This window comes from Dendropsophus ebraccatus, chromosome 1, assembly GCF_027789765.1.
Source record: "Dendropsophus ebraccatus isolate aDenEbr1 chromosome 1, aDenEbr1.pat, whole genome shotgun sequence".
Taxonomy (NCBI): Eukaryota; Metazoa; Chordata; class Amphibia; order Anura; family Hylidae; genus Dendropsophus; species Dendropsophus ebraccatus.
The window spans coordinates 231833804-231857247 of record NC_091454.1 but is presented as its reverse complement, the minus strand read 5'-3'; the positions used below and the strand labels follow the sequence as shown (position 1 = coordinate 231857247).

The window sequence follows — 23444 nt, the reverse complement described above, 5'->3', positions numbered from 1 at the left end:
ACACATAGCAGTACATCAGCACTGCTATGTGCTATACCTGTCAGTGCAGGTATAGTACATAGCAGTACTGATGTACTGCTATGTGTCATACTAGGAATTGCAGGGTCCTGATGTGTGCCTGAGCTGTGCACTTGGCCCCCAGCACCTCCAGTATGGAACCCTCCTCAGAGAGGGAGCTGCAGGCTCCCTCTCACAGGCTGTCAGTGTAGAACTGACAGGTATAGCACATAACAGTACTGATGTACTGCTATGTGCTATACTAGCGATCTAACAATGGCAGTGTTAAGTCCCCTAGAAGAACAAAAAAATAAAGTGAAAAAAAAATCAAATAAAATAAAGTGTAAAAATAAAAAAAAATAAAGTGTTAGAACATAAAAAGTGATCATTTGATCCTTCCCCAATAAAGGCATGTATTATTATAAAAAAAAAAAAACGGGAAAAAAATACATATTTGGTATTGCCGCATTCGTAGCGACCTGTTCTATAAAACCGTATTAAGTTTTTTGATGGCTTATTTCCCTGTCTTTCTTGTGAAAATTAAATTCCAAGCCAAAAATGAATGTTACTGGGAAAAAAAATTAAATGTTCATTTTCATTGTCCACTGCTAGATACTTTCCTCAAACAGTGGAGTCCTTATACTTACTACACCCCTTGATGATTACATTGAGGGGTGTAATTTACAAAATGGGGTCACATGTGGGGGTGAACTCGGCAAGCGCATGTTGCACCCAGAAATGGCTCCATGAAAATCTGCACTGAAAATGCAAAAGGACGCTCCTTCCCTTCCGAGCCCTGCCATGGACCAAACAGCGGTTTACGCCCACATATGGGGTGTTGTTGTACTCAGGAGAACTTGTGTTACAAATTTCGGGGTTCATTTTTGCCTTTGTTCTTTGTGAAAATATGAAATTTTAAACTAAAAGAAAATACTAATGGAAAAAGAAATTTTTTTTTCATTTTTATGTCCTAATAAGAAACGCTTTTCTCAAACACCTGTGAGGTCAAAATGCTCACTATACCTCTCGATAAAATCTTTAAGGGGTGCAGTTTTTAATATGGGGTGACATTTTAGGGTTCATACCAAACAGGCTGCTCCAATTCACTTCACAAATGAAGTGGTCCCTAAAAAAAATAGATTTTGGAAATTTTCACGAAAATTTTAAAATTGCTCATAAACTTGTAAGCTTTGTAACATCCTAAGAAAGTAAAAAATGTTTACCAAATCATGCCAGCACATACTAGACAAATTACTAATGTGACATGGTAACTAATATTTGTGGTATGACTAACTTTTTTAGAAGTAGAAAATTTCAAAGTCATACTAATGCAAATTTTTTTTAAATTTTTTTACATTTTGCATTTTTTCCTCAACAAACACTAAATATATTGGGCAATCAAATACAATAACATTAATTACAATGTGTCACGAGAAAACAATCCAAGAATCGCAAGCATATGTTGAAGCATTGCAGAGTTATAATGATATAAAGAGAGACTGGTCAGATTATAAAAAATTAGCTTGGTCATTAGGGCCAAAACAAGCTGCGGAGGCAAGGGGTTAAATATATTTCAAAAAAATCACCAATAATAAAATAGATATAATGGGAGCTGGAGCCGATACAAATCCCCAACAACAGGGGGGATAGGAGGGAATAATGGGAGCTGGAGCCGATACAAATCCCCAACAACAGGGGGGATAGGAGGGAATAATGGGAGCTGGAGCCGATACAAATCCCCAACAACAGGGGGGATAGGAGGGAATAATGGGAGCTGGAGCCGATACAAATCCCCAACAACAGGGGGGATAGGAGGGAATAATGGGAGCTGGAGCCGATACAAATCCCCAACAACAGGGGGGATAGGAGGGAATAATGGGAGCTGGAGCCGATACAAATCCCCAACAACAGGGGGGATAGGAGGGAATAATGGGAGCTGGAGCCGATACAAATCCCCAACAACAGGGGGGATAGGAGGGAATAATGGGAGCTGGAGCCGATACAAATCCCCAACAACAGGGGGGATAGGAGGGAATAATGGGAGCTGGAGCCGATACAAATCCCCAACAACAGGGGGGATAGGAGGGAATAATGGGAGCTGGAGCCGATACAAATCCCCAACAACAGGGGGGATAGGAGGGAATAATGGGAGCTGGAGCCGATACAAATCCCCAACAACAGGGGGGATAGGAGGGAATAATGGGAGCTGGAGCCGATACAAATCCCCAACAACAGGGGGGATAGGAGGGAATTACGTTACATGATACACAAGAAAATAAATACAGGAATCAATATACATTGCAGCACATGTAACCACCGCACCACTCACCCGACGGGCGTTATGCGTATTGCTTTATGGAGGGTGATGTCACAAGTACTGAGCTCTCTCTTTATATCCCATTAGACCAATCAGGTATATACCCCCACACGTGTGCCGCTGCAGGCTTGTAATTATAAGCCGTCCTGTGTATCCCTGACGGAACCGGAAATGATGTCACCGGATCACCGCGTCATTTGTATCGGCTCCAGCTCCCATTATATCTATTTTATGATTGTCGATTTTTTTAATATATATTTAATAAAGAACAATGATTTCCTTCTATGTGGTCTTGCATCTATCTGTTGGATGGGGGGGTTCCTTTTAACATCTTTCCCCTCATAACATTTTTGGTTTTGTTTAAAGGGACTCTGTACCCACAATCTGCCCCCCCCCCCCCCCCCCCCCCCAAACCACTCGTACCTTTGGATAGCTGCTTTTAATCCAAGATCTTTCCTGGGGTCCGTTCGGGAGGTGATGCAGTTATTGTCCTAAAAAAATCATTTTAAAATTGTAGCCCCGTGCCCTACGGGCGTATCTGTTCCCTAACTTTGCACCACCCCTCCGTCCCTCCTCCCCACCCTCTTCAGCATTAGGAATGCGCCACTGGAACATTTACTGCTGTTTGAACATTGCACGGGTGTCTTAATGATCCAACCCATGTGCCATGCTCACACAGGTGGTGAATAGGAGGCAATCTGCCTGGAGCATTCCTAATGATGATGAGGAGGACAGAGGGGTGGTGCAAAATTAGGGCACAGATACGCCTGTATGGCACGGGGCTGCAATTTTAAAAGTATTTTTTTAGGGCAATAACTGCATCACCTGCCGAACGGACCGCAGGACAGATCTTGGATAAAAAGCAGCTACCCGAAGGTCAGATTGTGGGTACAGAGTCACTTTAAAGAGTGCAGTGTGCATATAGACCTTGCATATTAGAGACGTTTGTAGGACTAAAAATCAACAGATCTACCCACTCTCGATAAATCCACGTACACAAATCAGATGTATGATTAACCCCTTCACGTCAGTAACATATATATATAAGTTCCTGTAACTGACGGGGGCTTTCTGATGTGAGCGGGATCGCTTCAGGGATAGCGATCCCCGTCTCATCTGTGTCTGGGGCCGGAAGTGATGAGAGTCAGCTGCGATCCCGCAGCCAACTCTCATTAACCCCTTAAACGCTGTGATCAAGCATCTGTCACTGAGTGATCTGGACCCCCGCAGCCGTGCTGCGGGGTCCTAATCTCATGTGCCGACAGGTGGGGGTAAGCTCCTTACCGCTGTCCTGTCGGATCCGCGATCTATGTATAGGGTCTGCTCTCAGGCAGGCTCTATTCATAGATTGCGCTATTCATATTGTTCCCGCACGGTGAATGGCGTAAACGGAAACAAAAGAAAACACACCAGGATTGCTGATTTTATTAAATCAAAAAAATTCATAAAGAGCAATCAAAATTTTTCTGCGACACCAATATGATATTAATAAAAACTAGAGATCATGGCGCAAAAAATGACACCTCAACCAGCCCTGTAGGTAGAAAAATAAAAGCGCTATGGCTCTTAAAAGGCGGGGAGGAACATTGCATTAATTTGACCCGGCGCTGTCTTGAAGGGGTTAATTACTGGGTATAACAGATGTGAGGTATTCCGTATTTTTTTATGACAGACAAGGAACGTATGCCAGCTCATAGAAATATAGTTGTAATCACTGAACAAATGCACATACACAAACAAGGTGTACGTTTAATCACTGTATAACAGAGGTCTACACTATTTCGTTATTTTCCTGACGGACAGAGGACCTTTTTTAGCCTATAGGAATACAGCTGTAATAACTCAAGAAATGCACATACACAAAGGAGATGTACGTTTAAGTAATGTATAACAGATGTAAGCAGACCAAAATACACTTTTAGGCACTATGTAAAAATTGGCTTGTTGAAAATGCTTGTTGCAAATATGCTAGTGTAACCTTGATGAACACCCTATTAATCTCTCTAATCTCACTGCCTATCTGTAATATCACTAATCTCACTGCCTATCTGTGTAATATCACTAATCTCACTACCTATCTGTAATATCACTAATCTCACTGCCTATCTGTGTAATATCACTAATCTCACTACCTATCTGTAATATCACTAATCTCACTGCCTATCTGTAATATCACTAATCTCACTGCCTGTCTGTGTAATATCACTAATCTCACTACCTATCTGTGTAATATCACTAATCTCACTGCCTATCTGTAATATCACTAATCTCACTGCCTATCTGTGTAATATCACTAATCTCACTGCCTATCTGTAATATCACTAATCTCACTGCCTGTCTGTAATATCACTAATCTCACTGCCTATCTGTGTAATATCACTAATCTCACTGCCTATCTGTGTAATATCACTAATCTCACTGCCTATCTGTAATATCACTAATCTCACTGCCTATCTGTAATATCACTAATCTCACTGCCTATCTGTAATATCACTAATCTCACTGCCTATCTGTGTAATATCACTAATCTCACTACCTATCTGTGTAATATCACTAATCTCACTGCCTATCTGTGTAATATCACTAATCTCACTGCCTGTCTGTAATATCACTAATCTCACTGCCTATCTGTATAATCTCACTAATCTCACTGCCTATCTGTAATATCACTAATCTCACTACCTATCTGTGTAATATCACTAATCTCACTGCCTATCTGTGTAATATCACTAATCTCACTGCCTATCTGTGTAATCTCACTGCCTATCTGTGTAATATCACTAATCTCACTGCCTATCTGTAATATCACTAATCTCACTGCCTATCTGTAATCTCACTAATCTCACTGCCTATCTGTGTAATATCACTAATCTCACTGCCTATCTGTGTAATATCACTAATCTCACTGCCTATCTGTAATATCACTAATCTCACTACCTATCTGTAATATCACTAATCTCACTGCCTATCTGTGTAATATCACTAATCTCACTGCCTATCTGTGTAATATCACTAATCTCACTACCTATCTGTAATATCACTAATCTCACTGCCTATCTGTGTAATATCACTAATCTCACTGCCTATCTGTGTAATATCACTAATCTCACTGCCTATCTGTGTAATATCACTAATCTCACTACCTATCTGTAATATCACTAATCTCACTACCTATCTGTAATATCACTAATCTCACTGCCTATCTGTAATATCACTAATCTCACTGCCTGTCTGTAATATCACTAATCTCACTGCCTATCTGTGTAATATCACTAATCTCACTGCCTATCTGTAATATCACTAATCTCACTACCTATCTGTAATATCACTAATCTCACTGCCTATCTGTGTAATATCACTAATCTCACTACCTATCTGTAATATCACTAATCTCACTGCCTATCTGTGTAATATCACTAATCTCACTGCCTATCTGTAATATCACTAATCTCACTGCCTATCTGTGTAATATCACTAATCTCACTGCCTATCTGTGTAATATCACTAATCTCACTGCCTATCTGTGTAATATCACTAATCTCACTGCCTATCTGTGTAATCTCACTGCCTATCTGTGTAATATCACTAATCTCACTGCCTATCTGTAATATCACTAATCTCACTGCCTATCTGTAATATCACTAATCTCACTGCCTATCTGTGTAATATCACTAATCTCACTGCCTATCTGTGTAATATCACTAATCTCACTGCCTATCTGTAATATCACTAATCTCACTGCCTATCTGTGTAATATCACTAATCTCACTGCCTATCTGTGTAATATCACTAATCTCACTGCCTATCTGTAATATCACTAATCTCACTGCCTATCTGTAATATCACTAATCTCACTACCTATCTGTAATATCACTAATCTCACTGCCTATCTGTGTAATATCACTAATCTCACTACCTATCTGTGTAATATCACTAATCTCACTGCCTATCTGTAATATCACTAATCTCACTACCTATCTGTAATATCACTAATCTCACTACCTATCTGTAATATCACTAATCTCACTGCCTATCTGTGTAATATCACTAATCTCACTGCCTATCTGTGTAATATCACTAATCTCACTGCCTATCTGTGTAATATCACTAATCTCACTGCCTATCTGTAATATCACTAATCTCACTGCCTGTCTGTAATATCACTAATCTCACTGCCTATCTGTGTAATATCACTAATCTCACTGCCTATCTGTAATATCACTAATCTCACTGCCTATCTGTAATATCACTAATCTCACTACCTATCTGTAATATCACTAATCTCACTGCCTATCTGTGTAATATCACTAATCTCACTGCCTATCTGTGTAATATCACTAATCTCACTGCCTATCTGTAATCTCACTAATCTCACTGCCTATCTGTAATCTCACTAATCTCACTGCCTATCTGTAATCTCACTAATCTCACTGCCTGTCTGTGTAATATCACTAATCTCACTGCCTATCTGTAATATCACTAATCTCACTGCCTATCTGTAATATCACTAATCTCACTGCCTATCTGTGTAATATCACTAATCTCACTGCCTATCTGTGTAATATCACTAATCTCACTGCCTATCTGTAATATCACTAATCTCACTGCCTATCTGTGTAATATCACTAATCTCACTGCCTATCTGTGTAATATCACTAATCTCACTACCTATCTGTGTAATATCACTAATCTCACTGCCTATCTGTAATATCACTAATCTCACTGCCTATGTGTAATATCACTAATCTCACTGCCTATCTGTAATATCACTAATCTCACTGCCTATCTGTAATATCACTAATCTCACTGCCTATCTGTGTAATATCACTAATCTCACTGCCTATCTGTAATATCACTAATCTCACTGCCTATCTGTAATATCACTAATCTCACTGCCTGTCTGTGTAATATCACTAATCTCACTGCCTATCTGTGTAATATCACTAATCTCACTGCCTATCTGTGTAATATCACTAATCTCACTGCCTATCTGTGTAATATCACTAATCTCACTGCCTGTCTGTGTAATATCACTAATCTCACTGCCTATCTGTGTAATATCACTAATCTCACTGCCTATCTGTAATATCACTAATCTCACTGCCTATCTGTGTAATATCACTAATCTCACTGCCTATCTGTGTAATATCACTAATCTCACTGCCTATCTGTGTAATATCACTAATCTCACTACCTATCTGTAACATCACTAATCTCACTGCCTATCTGTGTAATATCACTAATCTCACTACCTATCTGTGTAATATCACTAATCTCACTGCCTATCTGTAATATCACTAATCTCACTGCCTATCTGTGTAATATCACTAATCTCACTGCCTATCTGTGTAATATCACTAATCTCACTGCCTATCTGTAATATCACTAATCTCACTGCCTATCTGTGTAATATCACTAATCTCACTGCCTATCTGTAATATCACTAATCTCACTGCCTATGTGTAATATCACTAATCTCACTGCCTATCTGTGTAATATCACTAATCTCACTGCCTATCTGTGTAATATCACTAATCTCACTGCCTATCTGTGTAATATCACTAATCTCACTGCCTATCTGTGTAATATCACTAATCTCACTGCCTGTCTGTAATATCACTAATCTCACTACCTATCTGTAATATCACTAATCTCACTGCCTATCTGTGTAATATCACTAATCTCACTGCCTGTCTGTAATATCACTAATCTCACTACCTATCTGTAATATCACTAATCTCACTGCCTATCTGTGTAATATCACTAATCTCACTGCCTATCTGTGTAATATCACTAATCTCACTGCCTATCTGTAATATCACTAATCTCACTGCCTATCTGTGTAATATCACTAATCTCACTGCCTATCTGTAATATCACTAATCTCACTGCCTATCTGTGTAATATCACTAATCTCACTGCCTATCTGTGTAATATCACTAATCTCACTGCCTATCTGTGTAATATCACTAATCTCACTGCCTATATGTAATATCACTAATCTCACTGCCTATCTGTGTAATATCACTAATCTCACTGTCTGTCTGTGTAATATCACTAATCTCACTGCCTATCTGTAATATCACTAATCTCACTGCCTATCTGTGTAATATCACTAATCTCACTGCCTATCTGTGTAATCTCACTGCCTATCTGTAATCTCACTAATCTCACTGCCTATCTGTATAATATCACTAATCTCACTGCCTATCTGTGTAATATCACTAATCTCACTGCCTATCTGTAATATCACTAATCTCACTGCCTATCTGTAATATCACTAATCTCACTGCCTATCTGTAATATCACTAATCTCACTGCCTATCTGTGTAATATCACTAATCTCACTGCCTATCTGTGTAATATCACTAATCTCACTGCCTATCTGTGTAATATCACTAATCTCACTGCCTATCTGTGTAATCTCACTGCCTATCTGTAATCTCACTAATCTCACTGCCTATCTGTATAATATCACTAATCTCACTGCCTATCTGTGTAATATCACTAATCTCACTGCCTATCTGTAATATCACTAATCTCACTGCCTATCTGTAATATCACTAATCTCACTGCCTATCTGTAATATCACTAATCTCACTGCCTATCTGTAATATCACTAATCTCACTGCCTATCTGTAATATCACTAATCTCACTGCCTATCTGTAATATCACTAATCTCACTGCCTATCTGTGTAATATCACTAATCTCACTGCCTATCTGTAATATCACTAATCTCACTGCCTATCTGTGTAATATCACTAATCTCACTGCCTATCTGTGTAATATCACTAATCTCACTACCTATCTGTGTAATATCACTAATCTCACTGCCTATCTGTAATATCACTAATCTCACTGCCTATCTGTGTAATATCACTAATCTCACTGCCTATCTGTAATATCACTAATCTCACTGCCTATCTGTAATATCACTAATCTCACTGCCTATCTGTGTAATATCACTAATCTCACTGCCTATCTGTAATATCACTAATCTCACTGCCTATCTGTAATATCACTAATCTCACTGCCTGTCTGTGTAATATCACTAATCTCACTGCCTATCTGTGTAATATCACTAATCTCACTGCCTATCTGTGTAATATCACTAATCTCACTGCCTATCTGTGTAATATCACTAATCTCACTGCCTGTCTGTGTAATATCACTAATCTCACTGCTTATCTGTGTAATATCACTAATCTCACTGCCTATCTGTAATATCACTAATCTCACTGCCTATCTGTGTAATATCACTAATCTCACTGCCTATCTGTGTAATATCACTAATCTCACTACCTATCTGTAACATCACTAATCTCACTGCCTATCTGTGTAATATCACTAATCTCACTACCTATCTGTGTAATATCACTAATCTCACTGCCTATCTGTAATATCACTAATCTCACTGCCTATCTGTGTAATATCACTAATCTCACTGCCTATCTGTGTAATATCACTAATCTCACTGCCTATCTGTAATATCACTAATCTCACTGCCTATCTGTGTAATATCACTAATCTCACTGCCTATCTGTAATATCACTAATCTCACTGCCTGTCTGTGTAATATCACTAATCTCACTGCCTATCTGTGTAATATCACTAATCTCACTGCCTATCTGTGTAATATCACTAATCTCACTGCCTATCTGTGTAATATCACTAATCTCACTGCCTATCTGTGTAATATCACTAATCTCACTGCCTGTCTGTAATATCACTAATCTCACTACCTATCTGTAATATCACTAATCTCACTACCTATCTGTGTAATATCACTAATCTCACTGCCTGTCTGTAATATCACTAATCTCACTACCTATCTGTAATATCACTAATCTCACTGCCTATCTGTGTAATATCACTAATCTCACTGCCTATCTGTGTAATATCACTAATCTCACTGCCTGTCTGTAATATCACTAATCTCACTGCCTATCTGTGTAATATCACTAATCTCACTGCCTATCTGTAATATCACTAATCTCACTGCCTATCTGTGTAATATCACTTATCTCACTGCCTATCTGTGTAATATCACTAATCTCACTGCCTATCTGTGTAATATCACTAATCTCACTGCCTATATGTAATATCACTAATCTCACTGCCTATCTGTGTAATATCACTAATCTCACTGTCTGTCTGTGTAATATCACTAATCTCACTGCCTATCTGTAATATCACTAATCTCACTGCCTATCTGTGTAATCTCACTGCCTATCTGTAATCTCACTAATCTCACTGCCTATCTGTATAATCTCACTAATCTCACTGCCTATCTGTATAATATCACTAATCTCACTGCCTATCTGTGTAATATCACTAATCTCACTGCCTATCTGTAATATCACTAATCTCACTGCCTATCTGTAATATCACTAATCTCACTGCCTATCTGTAAAATCACTAATTCTTCACTGCCTATCTGTGTAATATCACTAATCTCACTGCCTATCTGTGTAATATCACTAATCTCACTGCCTATCTGTGTAATATCACTAATCTCACTGCCTATCTGTGTAATCTCACTGCCTATCTGTAATCTCACTAATCTCACTGCCTATCTGTATAATATCACTAATCTCACTGCCTATCTGTGTAATATCACTAATCTCACTGCCTATCTGTAATATCACTAATCTCACTGCCTATCTGTAATATCACTAATCTCACTGCTATCTGTAATATCACTAATCTCACTGCCTATCTGTAATATCACTAATCTCACTGCCTATCTGTAATATCACTAATCTCACTGCCTATCTGTGTAATATCACTAATCTCACTGCCTATCTGTAATATCACTAATCTCACTGCCTATCTGTAATATCACTAATCTCACTGCCTATCTGTGTAATATCACTAATCTCACTGCCTATCTGTGTAATATCACTAATCTCACTGCCTATCTGTGTAATATCACTAATCTCACTGCCTATCTGTGTAATATCACTAATCTCACTGCCTATCTGTGTAATATCACTAATCTCACTGCCTATCTGTGTAATATCACTAATCTCACTACCTATCTGTAATATCACTAATCTCACTGCCTATCTGTAATATCACTAATCTCACTGCCTATCTGTGTAATATCACTAATCTCACTGCCTGTCTGTGTAATATCACTAATCTCACTGCCTATCTGTAATATCACTAATCTCACTGCCTATCTGTGTAATATCACTAATCTCACTGCCTATCTGTAATCTCACTAATCTCACTGCCTATCTGTAATATCACTAATCTCACTGCCTATCTGTGTAATCTCACTAATCTCACTGCCTATCTGTGTAATCTCACTAATCTCACTGCCTATCTGTGTAATATCACTAATCTCACTGCCTATCTGTAATATCACTAATCTCACTGCCTATCTGTGTAATATCACTAATCTCACTGCCTATCTGTGTAATATCACTAATCTCACTGCCTATCTGTGTAATATCACTAATCTCACTGCCTATCTGTAATCTCACTAATCTCACTGCCTATCTGTAATATCACTAATCTCACTGCCTATCTGTGTAATATCACTAATCTCACTGCCTATCTGTAATATCACTAATCTCACTGCCTGTCTGTAATATCACTAATCTCACTGCCTATCTGTGTAATATCACTAATCTCACTGCCTATCTGTAATATCACTAATCTCACTGCCTATCTGTGTAATATCACTAATCTCACTGCCTATCTGTGTAATATCACTAATCTCACTGCCTATCTGTGTAATATCACTAATCTCACTGCCTATCTGTAATATCACTAATCTCACTGCCTATCTGTAATATCACTAATCTCACTGCCTATCTGTGTAATATCACTAATCTCACTGCCTATCTGTAACATCACTAATCTCACTGCCTATCTGTATAATATCACTAATCTCACTACCTATCTGTGTAATATCACTAATCTCACTGCCTATCTGTAATATCACTAATCTCACTGCCTATCTGTGTAATATCACTAATCTCACTGCCTATCTGTAATATCACTAATCTCACTGCCTATCTGTAATCTCACTAATCTCACTGCCTATCTGTAATATCACTAATCTCACTGCCTATCTGTAATCTCACTAATCTCACTGCCTATCTGTAATATCACTAATCTCACTGCCTATCTGTAATATCACTAATCTCACTGCCTATCTGTGTAATATCACTAATCTCACTGCCTATCTGTAATATCACTAATCTCACTGCCTATCTGTAATATCACTAATCTCACTGCTATCTGTGTAATATCACTAATCTCACTGCCTATCTGTGTAATATCACTAATCTCACTGCCTATCTGTGTAATATCACTAATCTCACTGCCTATCTGTGTAATATCACTAATCTCACTGCCTATCTGTGTAATATCACTAATCTCACTGCCTATCTGTGTAATATCACTAATCTCACTGCCTATCTGTATAATATCACTAATCTCACTGCCTATCTGTAATATCACTAATCTCACTGCCTATCTGTGTAATATCACTAATCTCACTGCCTATCTGTAACATCACTAATCTCACTGCCTATCTGTGTAATATCACTAATCTCCCTACCTATCTGTGTAATATCACTAATCTCACTGCCTATCTGTAATATCACTAATCTCACTACCTATCTGTGTAATATCACTAATCTCACTGCCTGTCTGTAATCTCACTGCCTATCTGTATAATATCACTAATCTCACTGCCTATCTGTGTAATATCACTAATCTCACTGCCTGTCTGTTTAATATCACTAATCTCACTGCCTATCTGTGTAATATCACTAATCTCACTACCTATCTGTAATATCACTAATCTCACTGCCTATCTGTATAATATCACTAATCTCACTACCTATCTGTAATATCACTAATCTCACTGCCTATCTGTGTAATATCACTAATCTCACTGCCTGTCTGTTTAATATCACTAATCTCACTGCCTATCTGTATAATATCACTAATCTCACTACCTATCTGTGTAATATCACTAATCTCACTGCCTATCTGTAATATCACTAATCTCACTGCCTATCTGTGTAATATCACTAATCTCACTGCCTGTGTAATATCACTAATCTCACTACCTATCTGTGTAATATCACTAATCTCACTGCCTATCTGTAATATCACTAATCTCACTGTCTGTCTGTGAGATAGCTGTCTGTACAGAAAAGTGAGTGAGGAGACAATGGCGTCCAGAAAGCAGCATAGGGACTACTCGAAATGGCTGCATTCAGGGAGATGATACACTGCGATAGCCGTCTGTACAGCAGAGTGAGTGAGTAAGGAGACAATGGCGTCCAGAAAGCAGCACAGCAACTAATTAAACTGGCAGCGTACAGGCAGACGATAGTACACTGAGACAGCCGCCCATGCACCACACTGAATGAGGAGAAAATGGCGCCCAGAACGCAGCACAGTGACTTTTATGTGACATGGGCAGGGCCGGATTATAAGGAGGGCACCCGGGGTACGTGCCCTAGGGCCTTCACCACAAAGGGGCCCCCACCAGCCTGAACCCCGAAGTAGGGTTCTGGGTTAAGGCTGGTGTATCTATGGTGGGGAAACTCCATCCAGCACCGCTCTGCCTCACATGAGCTGTCAGGCACAGCACTCTCCTGTGTACAGTAGCCGCTAGACACAGGAGAGCGCGGTGCCTGACAGCTCCTGTGAGGCAGAGCGGCGCACGTCTTCTCTCTTGGGCGGACGTCATTTCATCGCGCGCCGCCTGCCAAAAAAGACGTGCGCTGCAGGAGATGGCAGAGGACCTGGCTACTGCTGGAGCGAGGAAAGGTGAGTGGAGTGTTTGTTGTTTTTTTTTACCACCATCACTGGGTCACCACTGGGGCGAAGGGGTGGGGGGCTGGAAGTGAACTACAGCTACCAGGACACCATTGGCGGGACTACAGCTACCAGGACACCACTGGGGGGGGGGGCTACAGCTACTAGGACACCTCGGGGGGGGGGGGACTACAGCTACCAGGACACCACTGGGGGGGACTACAGCTACCAGGACACCACTGGGGGGGAGTACAGCTACCAGGACACCACTGGGGGGGGGAGTACAGCTACCAGGACACCACTGGGAGTGTGTGTGGGGGGGGGGGTACTACAGCTACCAGGACACCGCTGGGAGTGTGTGGGGGAGGGGGGCGTACTACAGCTACCAGGACACCACTGGGAGTGGGGGGGGGGACTACAGCTATCAGGACACCACTGAGGAGAGGGGAAGGTAATTACAGCTACCAGGGCACTACTGGGGGTGGGAGGGGTTAACTACAGCTACCAGGACACCACTGAGGAGGGGGAAGGGTAATTACAGCTACCAGGACACTACTGGGGATGGAGGGGTTAACTACAGCAACCAGGACACCACTAGGGGTTGACTACAGCCACCATGGGGCATCACTGGGGTTTAACTCCAGCTACAAGAGCACCACTAAAGGGTTAACGATAATGCTTGCTTAATCGGGGAACAGCAGGGGCTTTATTACTATATGGATGGTACAGCCGGGGACATTATTACTATATGGAGGGCACAGCAGGAGGCATTATTACTATATGGAGGGCACAGCAGGAGGCATTATTACTATATGGAGGGCACAGCAGGAGGCATTATTACTATATGGAGGGGCACCGCAGGGGGCATTATTACTATATGGATGGCACAGCCGGGGACATTATTACTATATGGAGGGCACAGCAGGAGGAATTATTATTATATGGAGGGAACAGCAGGAGGCATTATTACTATATGGAGGTACAGAAGGGGTTGTTATTACTATATGGAGGGGCACAGCAGGGGGCAATAGTACTATATGTGAGGGCACAGCAGGGGGCATTATTACTATATGGGGGTACAGCAGGAGGCATTAGTACTATATGGGGCACAGCAGGAGGCACTATTACTATATGGAGGGCACAGCAGGAGGCATTATTACCATATGGGCACAGCAGGGTCATTATTACTATATGGAGGTACAGCAGGGTGCATTATTACTATATGGAAGCACAGCAGGAGGCATTATTACTATATGGAGGTACAGCAGGGTGCATTATTACTATATGGGGCACAGCAGGAGGCATTATTAATATATGGGCACAGCAGGGACATTATTACTATATGGAGGTACAGCAGGGACATTATTACTACATGGAGGTACAGCAGGGGGTATTATTACTATATGGAGGGGCACCGCAGGGGGCAATAGTACTGTATGTAAGGGCACATTAGGGGGTAATATTACTATATGGGGGCACCGCAGGAGGCATTATTACTTTATTGGGGCACAGCAGGAGGCATTATTACTATATGGGCACAGCAGGGTACATTATTACTATATGGAGGCACGGCAGGATGCATTATAACTTTATGGAGGTACAGCAGGGTGCATTATTACTATATAGAGGCACAGCAGGAGTCATTATTACTATATAGAGGCACAGCAGAAGGCATTATTACTATACGAGCACAGCAGGGACATTATTACTATATGGAGGCACAGCAGGGTGCATTATTACTATAAATAGGCACAGTAGGGGACATTATTACTATATGAAGGCACAGCAGCGTGCATTATTACTATATGGGGGCACAGCAGGTACATTATTACTATATGGAGGCACGGCAGAGTGCATTATTACTATATGGAGGCACAGTAGGGAACATTATTACTATATGGGGGCACAGCAGGTGGCATTATTATTTTATGGAGGCACAGCAGGGGGCAGTATTAGTATATGGAGGGCACAGCAGAAGGGGACATTACTACTATATGGTGACATAGGGACTTTATAACTATTTGGGGGCACAGCAAGGGATCCTACATACAGGGGGCAACCCACATACCTACTCACTTTACTGGAAATCACACCAAAAAGTGGCATTACTACTGTTTGGGACATTATGGGTTGGAATAAGGGAAGGAAGTTGCTGAAAAAGTGTGGAGCCTAAGCCTGTCTGGCAGGTTCTGAAGAGATGAATTGTAGCTGCAAGAAATCATCATGGTGGTCCGGGCCGGATGGAGAGGAAAAGGAAAGTGACACTTCAGATCAAAGAAGACGTCACCTGTGAGTCATGTTTCTTTTGTACTTTTTAGAAAATGATTCGGTAGGGGTGCCCCGGGGTGAAATAAAAGGTTTAGGCCATATTGCTCTAAGCCATAATACGCACACTGCTTCTACCTAGCAAAATCCCCCCATTAACTGATCAATGTCTTTCCACATGTTCAAAATCATTGATCTCTATGTTTAATAGTGATGTGCGACCAATGGCTGATCCAGCCTTATCATAAGCTCTGTAAGCGAGCGCCAATCTAGTAGAACAGCGCTACTTACCCAGGAGATCTGGCTATGTTATATGTCACTAACACAGTGGGGAAGAGCGCACAGAAAGTGCTGGGCTCTCACAGTGCGTTATTAACACAAAGACAATGTGAGAACACTAAGCCCCCCCGCTCCTGTCTCTAGGGCCTGGCATCTTCCTCTGCACTGCAGCCTCTAGTGACCATCACGTGCACAACAGAGGAGGATGCTGAGCCATACAGCCAGGAGTGAGGAGGGGTCTGTGCTAAGTCGCCTACAGTAAGCAGCTATCTGTATAGATCGCAGTATAGTTAAAAAAAAATTTTTTGGGGGGGGGGGGGGGGGGGGGGGGTCCAACAAAATTGTCACCCGGGGCCTCCACCAACCTTAATCCGGCCCTGGACATGGTCATGTGATTTTAGCAGCCAATGAGACCCCCTACCCCTCAGCAATGACATTTCTGCTCTGCACTGATTGACTGGCAAAAAAGGCGCTCGAACACAAACTCGAACGCTAACTCGAACGAACAGTAAAATGTTCGGTTCGGTTCGAGAAAATTGAGATGGTCGAACAGTTTGATCAACACTAGTTTTCATGACTTGATGGTCACCAGCGTAATTCCAATGTCATATGGATACTATAAAGCATGACTACACTGACCCTTCTACAGAGCACTCACCCTAAAAAGGTTGGCTGTGTGCCCCTTCCCCTGCAATGTCCCTAATGATCTAACAACAAGAAGCAGACGTGTTTACGCTGGGGTAACCCAGCTTCATCAGGAGAGATCGTAGCCAAAATACAAAAGTATCAAAAGAAAAGTCTCCACTGATGAAGCTGGGTTTACTACAGTGGACATTGCAGGAAAGGGGGCACAGTGTCACACTTTTTAGTGCTCCATCGTTTCTCACAGGCGAAAATCCATATAGCACTGGGGCTACACTGCTAACCATCATCTCATATGATAATCCCTCAAAATTCCCGAGGATCTAGTCCCCTAGATCTACAATATCTGGAAAAACAACATACCCTGAGAACTGGCCTGACTACGACTACATTGCATCCCCTCAAGTTGCCGATTGTGCAGTTTATTTCTTCTCTGTGGTCAAAATTGGGGAGTTGGCTATCAGCAGCTAGCAGTGTGTGTGATACACAAAACAAAGCTTCATAGGCTTCAATATGGCTGCCATGACACTCTGGTCCCAGCCCAGGCCATAGCTGACCATACAGTCCTTACCAGCCGGGTACAGGAGCAGCAGTCGCAGGGCTCATGCAGGTGCAGGACCTCATTGCCACCATTGTCCTTAATGCTGACGTCATAGATTGGACCACAGCACCCAACACTATGATCTGCCTGGAATAGTCGCTGACCAAGGTGATTCAACACATCATAGTGGGAGTCCAAGCCCTGCGACACTGTGACTGGAAAGAAGAAACATGGAGGACAGTTCACACTAGGCACATAGGATTGTATTCAAGGACAGCACGCAGAGGATAAGACTCACACAGACATATCAGGGAGACTGGGACACCTTACCATTGTACAGAGGAGACTGGGACACCTAGCCACCGTACACAGGAGACTGGGACACCTAACCATTGTACAAAGGAGACTGGGACACCTAGCAACCGTACACAGGAGACTGGGACACCTAGCCACCGTACACAGGAGACTGGGAAACCTAACCACCGTACTCAGGAGACTGGGACACCTTACCATTGTACAGAAGAGACTGGGACACCTAGCCACCGCACACAGGAGACTGGGACACCTAACCACCGTACTCAGGAGACTGGGACACCTAACCATTGTACAGAGGAGACTGGGACACCTAACCATTGTACGGAGGAGCCTGGGACACCTAACCATTGTACAGAGGAGACTGGGACACCTAACCATTGTACAGAAGAGACTGGGACACCTAGCCACCGCACACAGGAGACTGGGACACCTAGCCACCGTACCCAGGAGACTGGGACACCTAGCCACCGTACACAGCAGACTGGGACACCTAACAATTGTACAGAGGAGACTGGGACACCTAACCATTGTACAGAGGAGACTGGGACTCCTAACCACCGTACACAGGAGACTGGGACACCTAACCACCGTACACAGGAGACTGGGACACCTAACCACCGTACACAGGAGACTGGGACACCTAACCATTGTAAAGAGGAGACTGGGACACCTAGCCACCGTACACAGGATACTGGGACACCTAACCATTGTACAGAGGAGACTGGGACACCTAGCCACCGTACACAGGAGACTGGGACCCCTAGCCACCGTACACAGGAGACTGGGACCCCTAGCCACCGCACACAGGAGGCTAGGACAACTAACCACCATACACAGGAGACTGGGACACCTAACCACCGTACACAGGAGACTGGGACACCTAGCCACCGTACACAGGAGACTGGGACACCTAGCCACCGTACACAGGAGACTGGGACACCTAACCACCGTACACAGGAGACTGGGACACCTAACCACCGTACACAAGAGACTGGGACACCTAACCACTACACACAGGAGACTGGGACCCCTAGCCACCGCACACAGGAGACTAGGAAAACTAACCACCGCACACAGGAGACTGGGACACCTAGCTACCGCACACAGGAGACTAGGACAGCTAACCACCGCACACAGGAGACTGGGACACCTAACCACCGCACACAGGAGACTGGGACACCTAACCATTGTACAGAGGAGTCTGAGACCCCTAACCATTGTACAGAGGAGACTAGGACACCTAACCACCATACACAGGAGACTAGGACAACTAACCACCGTACACAGGAGACTGGGACACATAACCACCGCACACAGGAGACTGGGACACCTAACCACCGTACACAGGAGACTAGGACAACTAACCACCGTACACAGGAGACTAGGACAACTAACCACCGCACACAGGAGACTGGGACACATAACCACCGCACACAGGAGACTGGGACACCTAACCACCGTACACAGGAGACTGGGACACCTAGCCACCGTACACAGGAGACTGGGACACCTAACCACCGTACACAGGAGACTGGGACACCTAACCACTGCACACAGGAGACTGGGACCCCTAGCCACCGCACACATGGGACTAGGACAACTAACCACCGCACACAGGAGACTGGGACACCTAACCACCGCACACAGGAGACTGGGACACCCAACCACCGCACAGAGAAGACTGGGACACCTAACCACTGCACACAGGAGACTGGGACACCTAACCACCGCACACAGGAGACTGGGACACCTAACCACCGCACACAGGAGACTGGGACACCCAACCACCGCACAGAGAAGACTGGGACACCTAACCACTGCACACAGGAGACTGGGACACCTAGCCACCGTACACAGGAGACTGGGACACCTAACCACCGCACACAGGAGACTGGGACACCTAACCACTGTACCCAGGAGACTGGGACACCTAACCACCGTACACAGGAGACTGGGACACCTAACCACCGTACACAGGAGACTGGGACACCTAACCACCGTACACAGGAGACTAGGACACCTAACCATTGTACAGAGGAGACTAGGACACCTAACCACCGTACACAGGAGACTGGGACACCTAGCCACCGTACACAGGAGACTGGGACACCTAACCACCGTACACAGGTGACTAGGACACCTAACCACCGCACACAGGAGACTAGGACACCTAACCACCATACACAGGAGACTGGGACACCTAACCACCGCACACAGGAGACTGGGACACTTAACGACCGTACACAGGAGACTGGGACACCTAACCACCGCACACAGGAGACTGGGACACCTAACCATTGTACAGAGGAGTCTGGGATCCCTAACCATTGTACAGAGGAGACTAGGACACCTAACCACCGCACACAGGAGACTGGGACACCTAACCACCGTACACAGGAGACTGGGACACCTAACCACCGCACACAGGAGACTGCGACACCTAACCATTGTACAGAGGAGTCTGAGACCCCTAACCATTGTACAGAGGAGACTAGGACACCTAAGCACCATACACAGGAGACTGAGACACATAACCATTGTACACAGGAGACTGGGACAACTAACCACCGTACACAGGAGACTCAGACACATAACCATTGTACACAGGAGACTGGGACAACTAACCACCGTACACAGGAGACTAGGACAACTAACCACCTTACACAGGAGACTGGGACACCTAGCTACCGTACACAGGAGACTGGGACACCTAACCACCGTACACAGGAGACTAGGACAACTAACCACCGTACACAGGAGACTAGGACAACTAACCACCGCACACAGGAGACTGGGACACATAACCACCGCACACAGGAGACTGGGACACCTAACCACCGTACACAGGAGACTGGGACACCTAGCCACCGTACACAGGAGACTGGGACACCTAACCACCATACACAGGAGACTGGGACACCTAACCACTGTACAGAGGAGACTGGGGAACCTAACCACCGTACACAGGAGACTGGGGAACCTAACCACCATACACAGGAGACTAGGACCACTAACCACCGCACAGAGGAGACTGGGGCACCTAACCACCGCACACAGGAGACTGGGGCACCTAACCACCGCACACAGGAGACTGGGACACCTAACCATTGTACAGAGGAGACTGGGGAACCTAACCACCATACACAGGAGACTAGGACCACTAACCACCGTACAGAGGAGACTGGGGCACCTAACCACCGCACACAGGAGACTGGGGCACCTAACCACCGCACACAGGAGACTGGGACACCTAACCATTGTACAGAGGAGACTAGGACACCTAACCACCGTACAGAGGAGACTGGGACACCTAACCACCGTACAGAGGAGACTGGGACACCTAACCACCGTACAGAGGAGACTGGGACACCTAATCACCGTACAGAGGAGACTGGGACACCTAGCCACCGTACACAGGAGACTGGGACACCTAACCACTGCACACAGGAGACTGGGACACAGCGGAGCAGTATGCCTTTGTATCATAGGGTGTTCAGTTGTATAGGTGGAGCAGTATGTATTGGTGCAGTGTGGTTTTGGGTTACTACAGGGGAAGGTTTTTTTTCCAATTTTTTTTCCTGCTGCACTTCCCACTGGGTTCACACTGCTTTTTTTCTATCCGTTTACGGTAATACAAAAGGAACGGCAATACAAAACCACTATACATCATGGATTATACCACCAAACCACTAGGAAATATAATACCAGACCACTAGATACCAGGGACTATTATACCAAACCACCAGACACCAAGGACTATAATCAAAAGACACCTGGGACTACCATACCAAACCACCAGACACCAAGGACTATAATCGACAGACACCTGGGACTACCATACCAAACCACCAGACACCAAGGACTATAATCGACAGACACCTGGGACTACCATACCAAACCACCAGACACCAAGGACTATAATCGACAGACACCTGGGACTACCATACCAAACCACCAGACACCAAGGACTATAGTCGACAGACACCTGGGACTACTATACCAAACCACCAGACACCAAGGACTATAATCGACAGACACCTGGGACTACTATACCAAACCACCAGACACCAAGGACTATAATCGACAGACACCTGGGACTACTATACCAAACCACCAGACACCAGGGAATATGGTACTATCCCATGTGACAGCAGGGACCGAGGACTATGGGACACATGATGAATTAAAGACACAGAAAATATATTTTTTTTTTTCTTACATTTCTCTTTCACTGATAACTGGTTAATCTGAAAGAGAAAACTCATCATTAGTGACAAATGCAAATAATACAGAAAGGACACTACTACAGGGAGGACAGGCAGGGGGCACTACTACAGGGAGGACAGGTGGGGGGCACTACTACACGGAGGACAGGCAGGAGGCACTACTACAGGGAGGACAGGCGGGGGGCACTACTACAGGGAGGACAGGTGGGGGATACTACTACACGGAGGACAGGCAGGAGGCACTACTACAGGGAGGACAGGCGGGGGGCACTACTACACGCAGGACAGGCAGGAGGCACTACTACAGGGAGGACAGGCGGGGGGCACTACTACACGGAGGACAGGCAGGAGGCACTACTACAGGGAGGACAGGCGGGGGGCACTACTACAGGGAGAACAGGCAGGAGGCACTACTACATGGAGGACAGGCAGGGAAGGCTCTACTACTGGCAGGAAGTACACTACTATAGGGAGAACAGGCAGGGGAACACTACTACAGGGAGGACAGGCGGGGGACACTACTACAGGGAGGACAGGCGGGGGACACTACTACAGGGAGGACAGGCGGGGGGGCACTACTACAGGGAGGACAGGCAGAGTGGATAGTAATCTGAGGAACATAGAGAACCCCAGGGATCTACAGCTGATAAATCCAGGACAATGATACTGGACACTACGAGAAGGACACACAAGACACTGGACAGGTGACATCTTGGGACACGTGATAGATGATGGACATTAATGGGTAGATGAAGATGGGAGATCAGAAGTTGGGTAACACGTCTAGAACATAGAATATCCGGTTGTGTGAAGAGGATGGCTCACCTGGAGGAGGTGCTCCATGCCAGGGGGGAGGCCTTTCAATAGTGCGCTGTCTATTTCACAACTTGGTGGAGCAGACGGAGTGCATGTATCCGGGGGGGCATAAGGTGCAATAAGGTTGTAGCTTGGGGGCTCATCCTGAGGACCTTTCATCTGGAGTGATGTATCTGCAAAAAGTAGAAGAACTAACTGACAAGTTATAAAACTGGAGAGGACAAGAAAAACAGAAGAGTCAGGATTGGTTACTC

General features: G+C 43.9%; 1 protein-coding gene across 1 annotated transcript in view; it reads right to left on the bottom strand.

The window, feature by feature from the left end:
* The window catches only part of LOC138786509 (phospholipid scramblase 2-like), a gene marked incomplete at its 3' end in the record, with an annotated part of 65047 nt that overhangs the window by 18142 nt on the left and 23461 nt on the right, over window positions 1-23444 (bottom strand). The window contains exons 4-6 of the mRNA XM_069963494.1: window positions 23200-23363; window positions 22368-22395; window positions 17864-18048 (exon numbers count right to left, since the gene is read on the bottom strand). Of these exons, the coding sequence (XP_069819595.1) occupies window positions 17864-18048; window positions 22368-22395; window positions 23200-23363 (377 nt within the window). The remainder of the gene's footprint in view (window positions 1-17863; window positions 18049-22367; window positions 22396-23199; window positions 23364-23444) is intronic.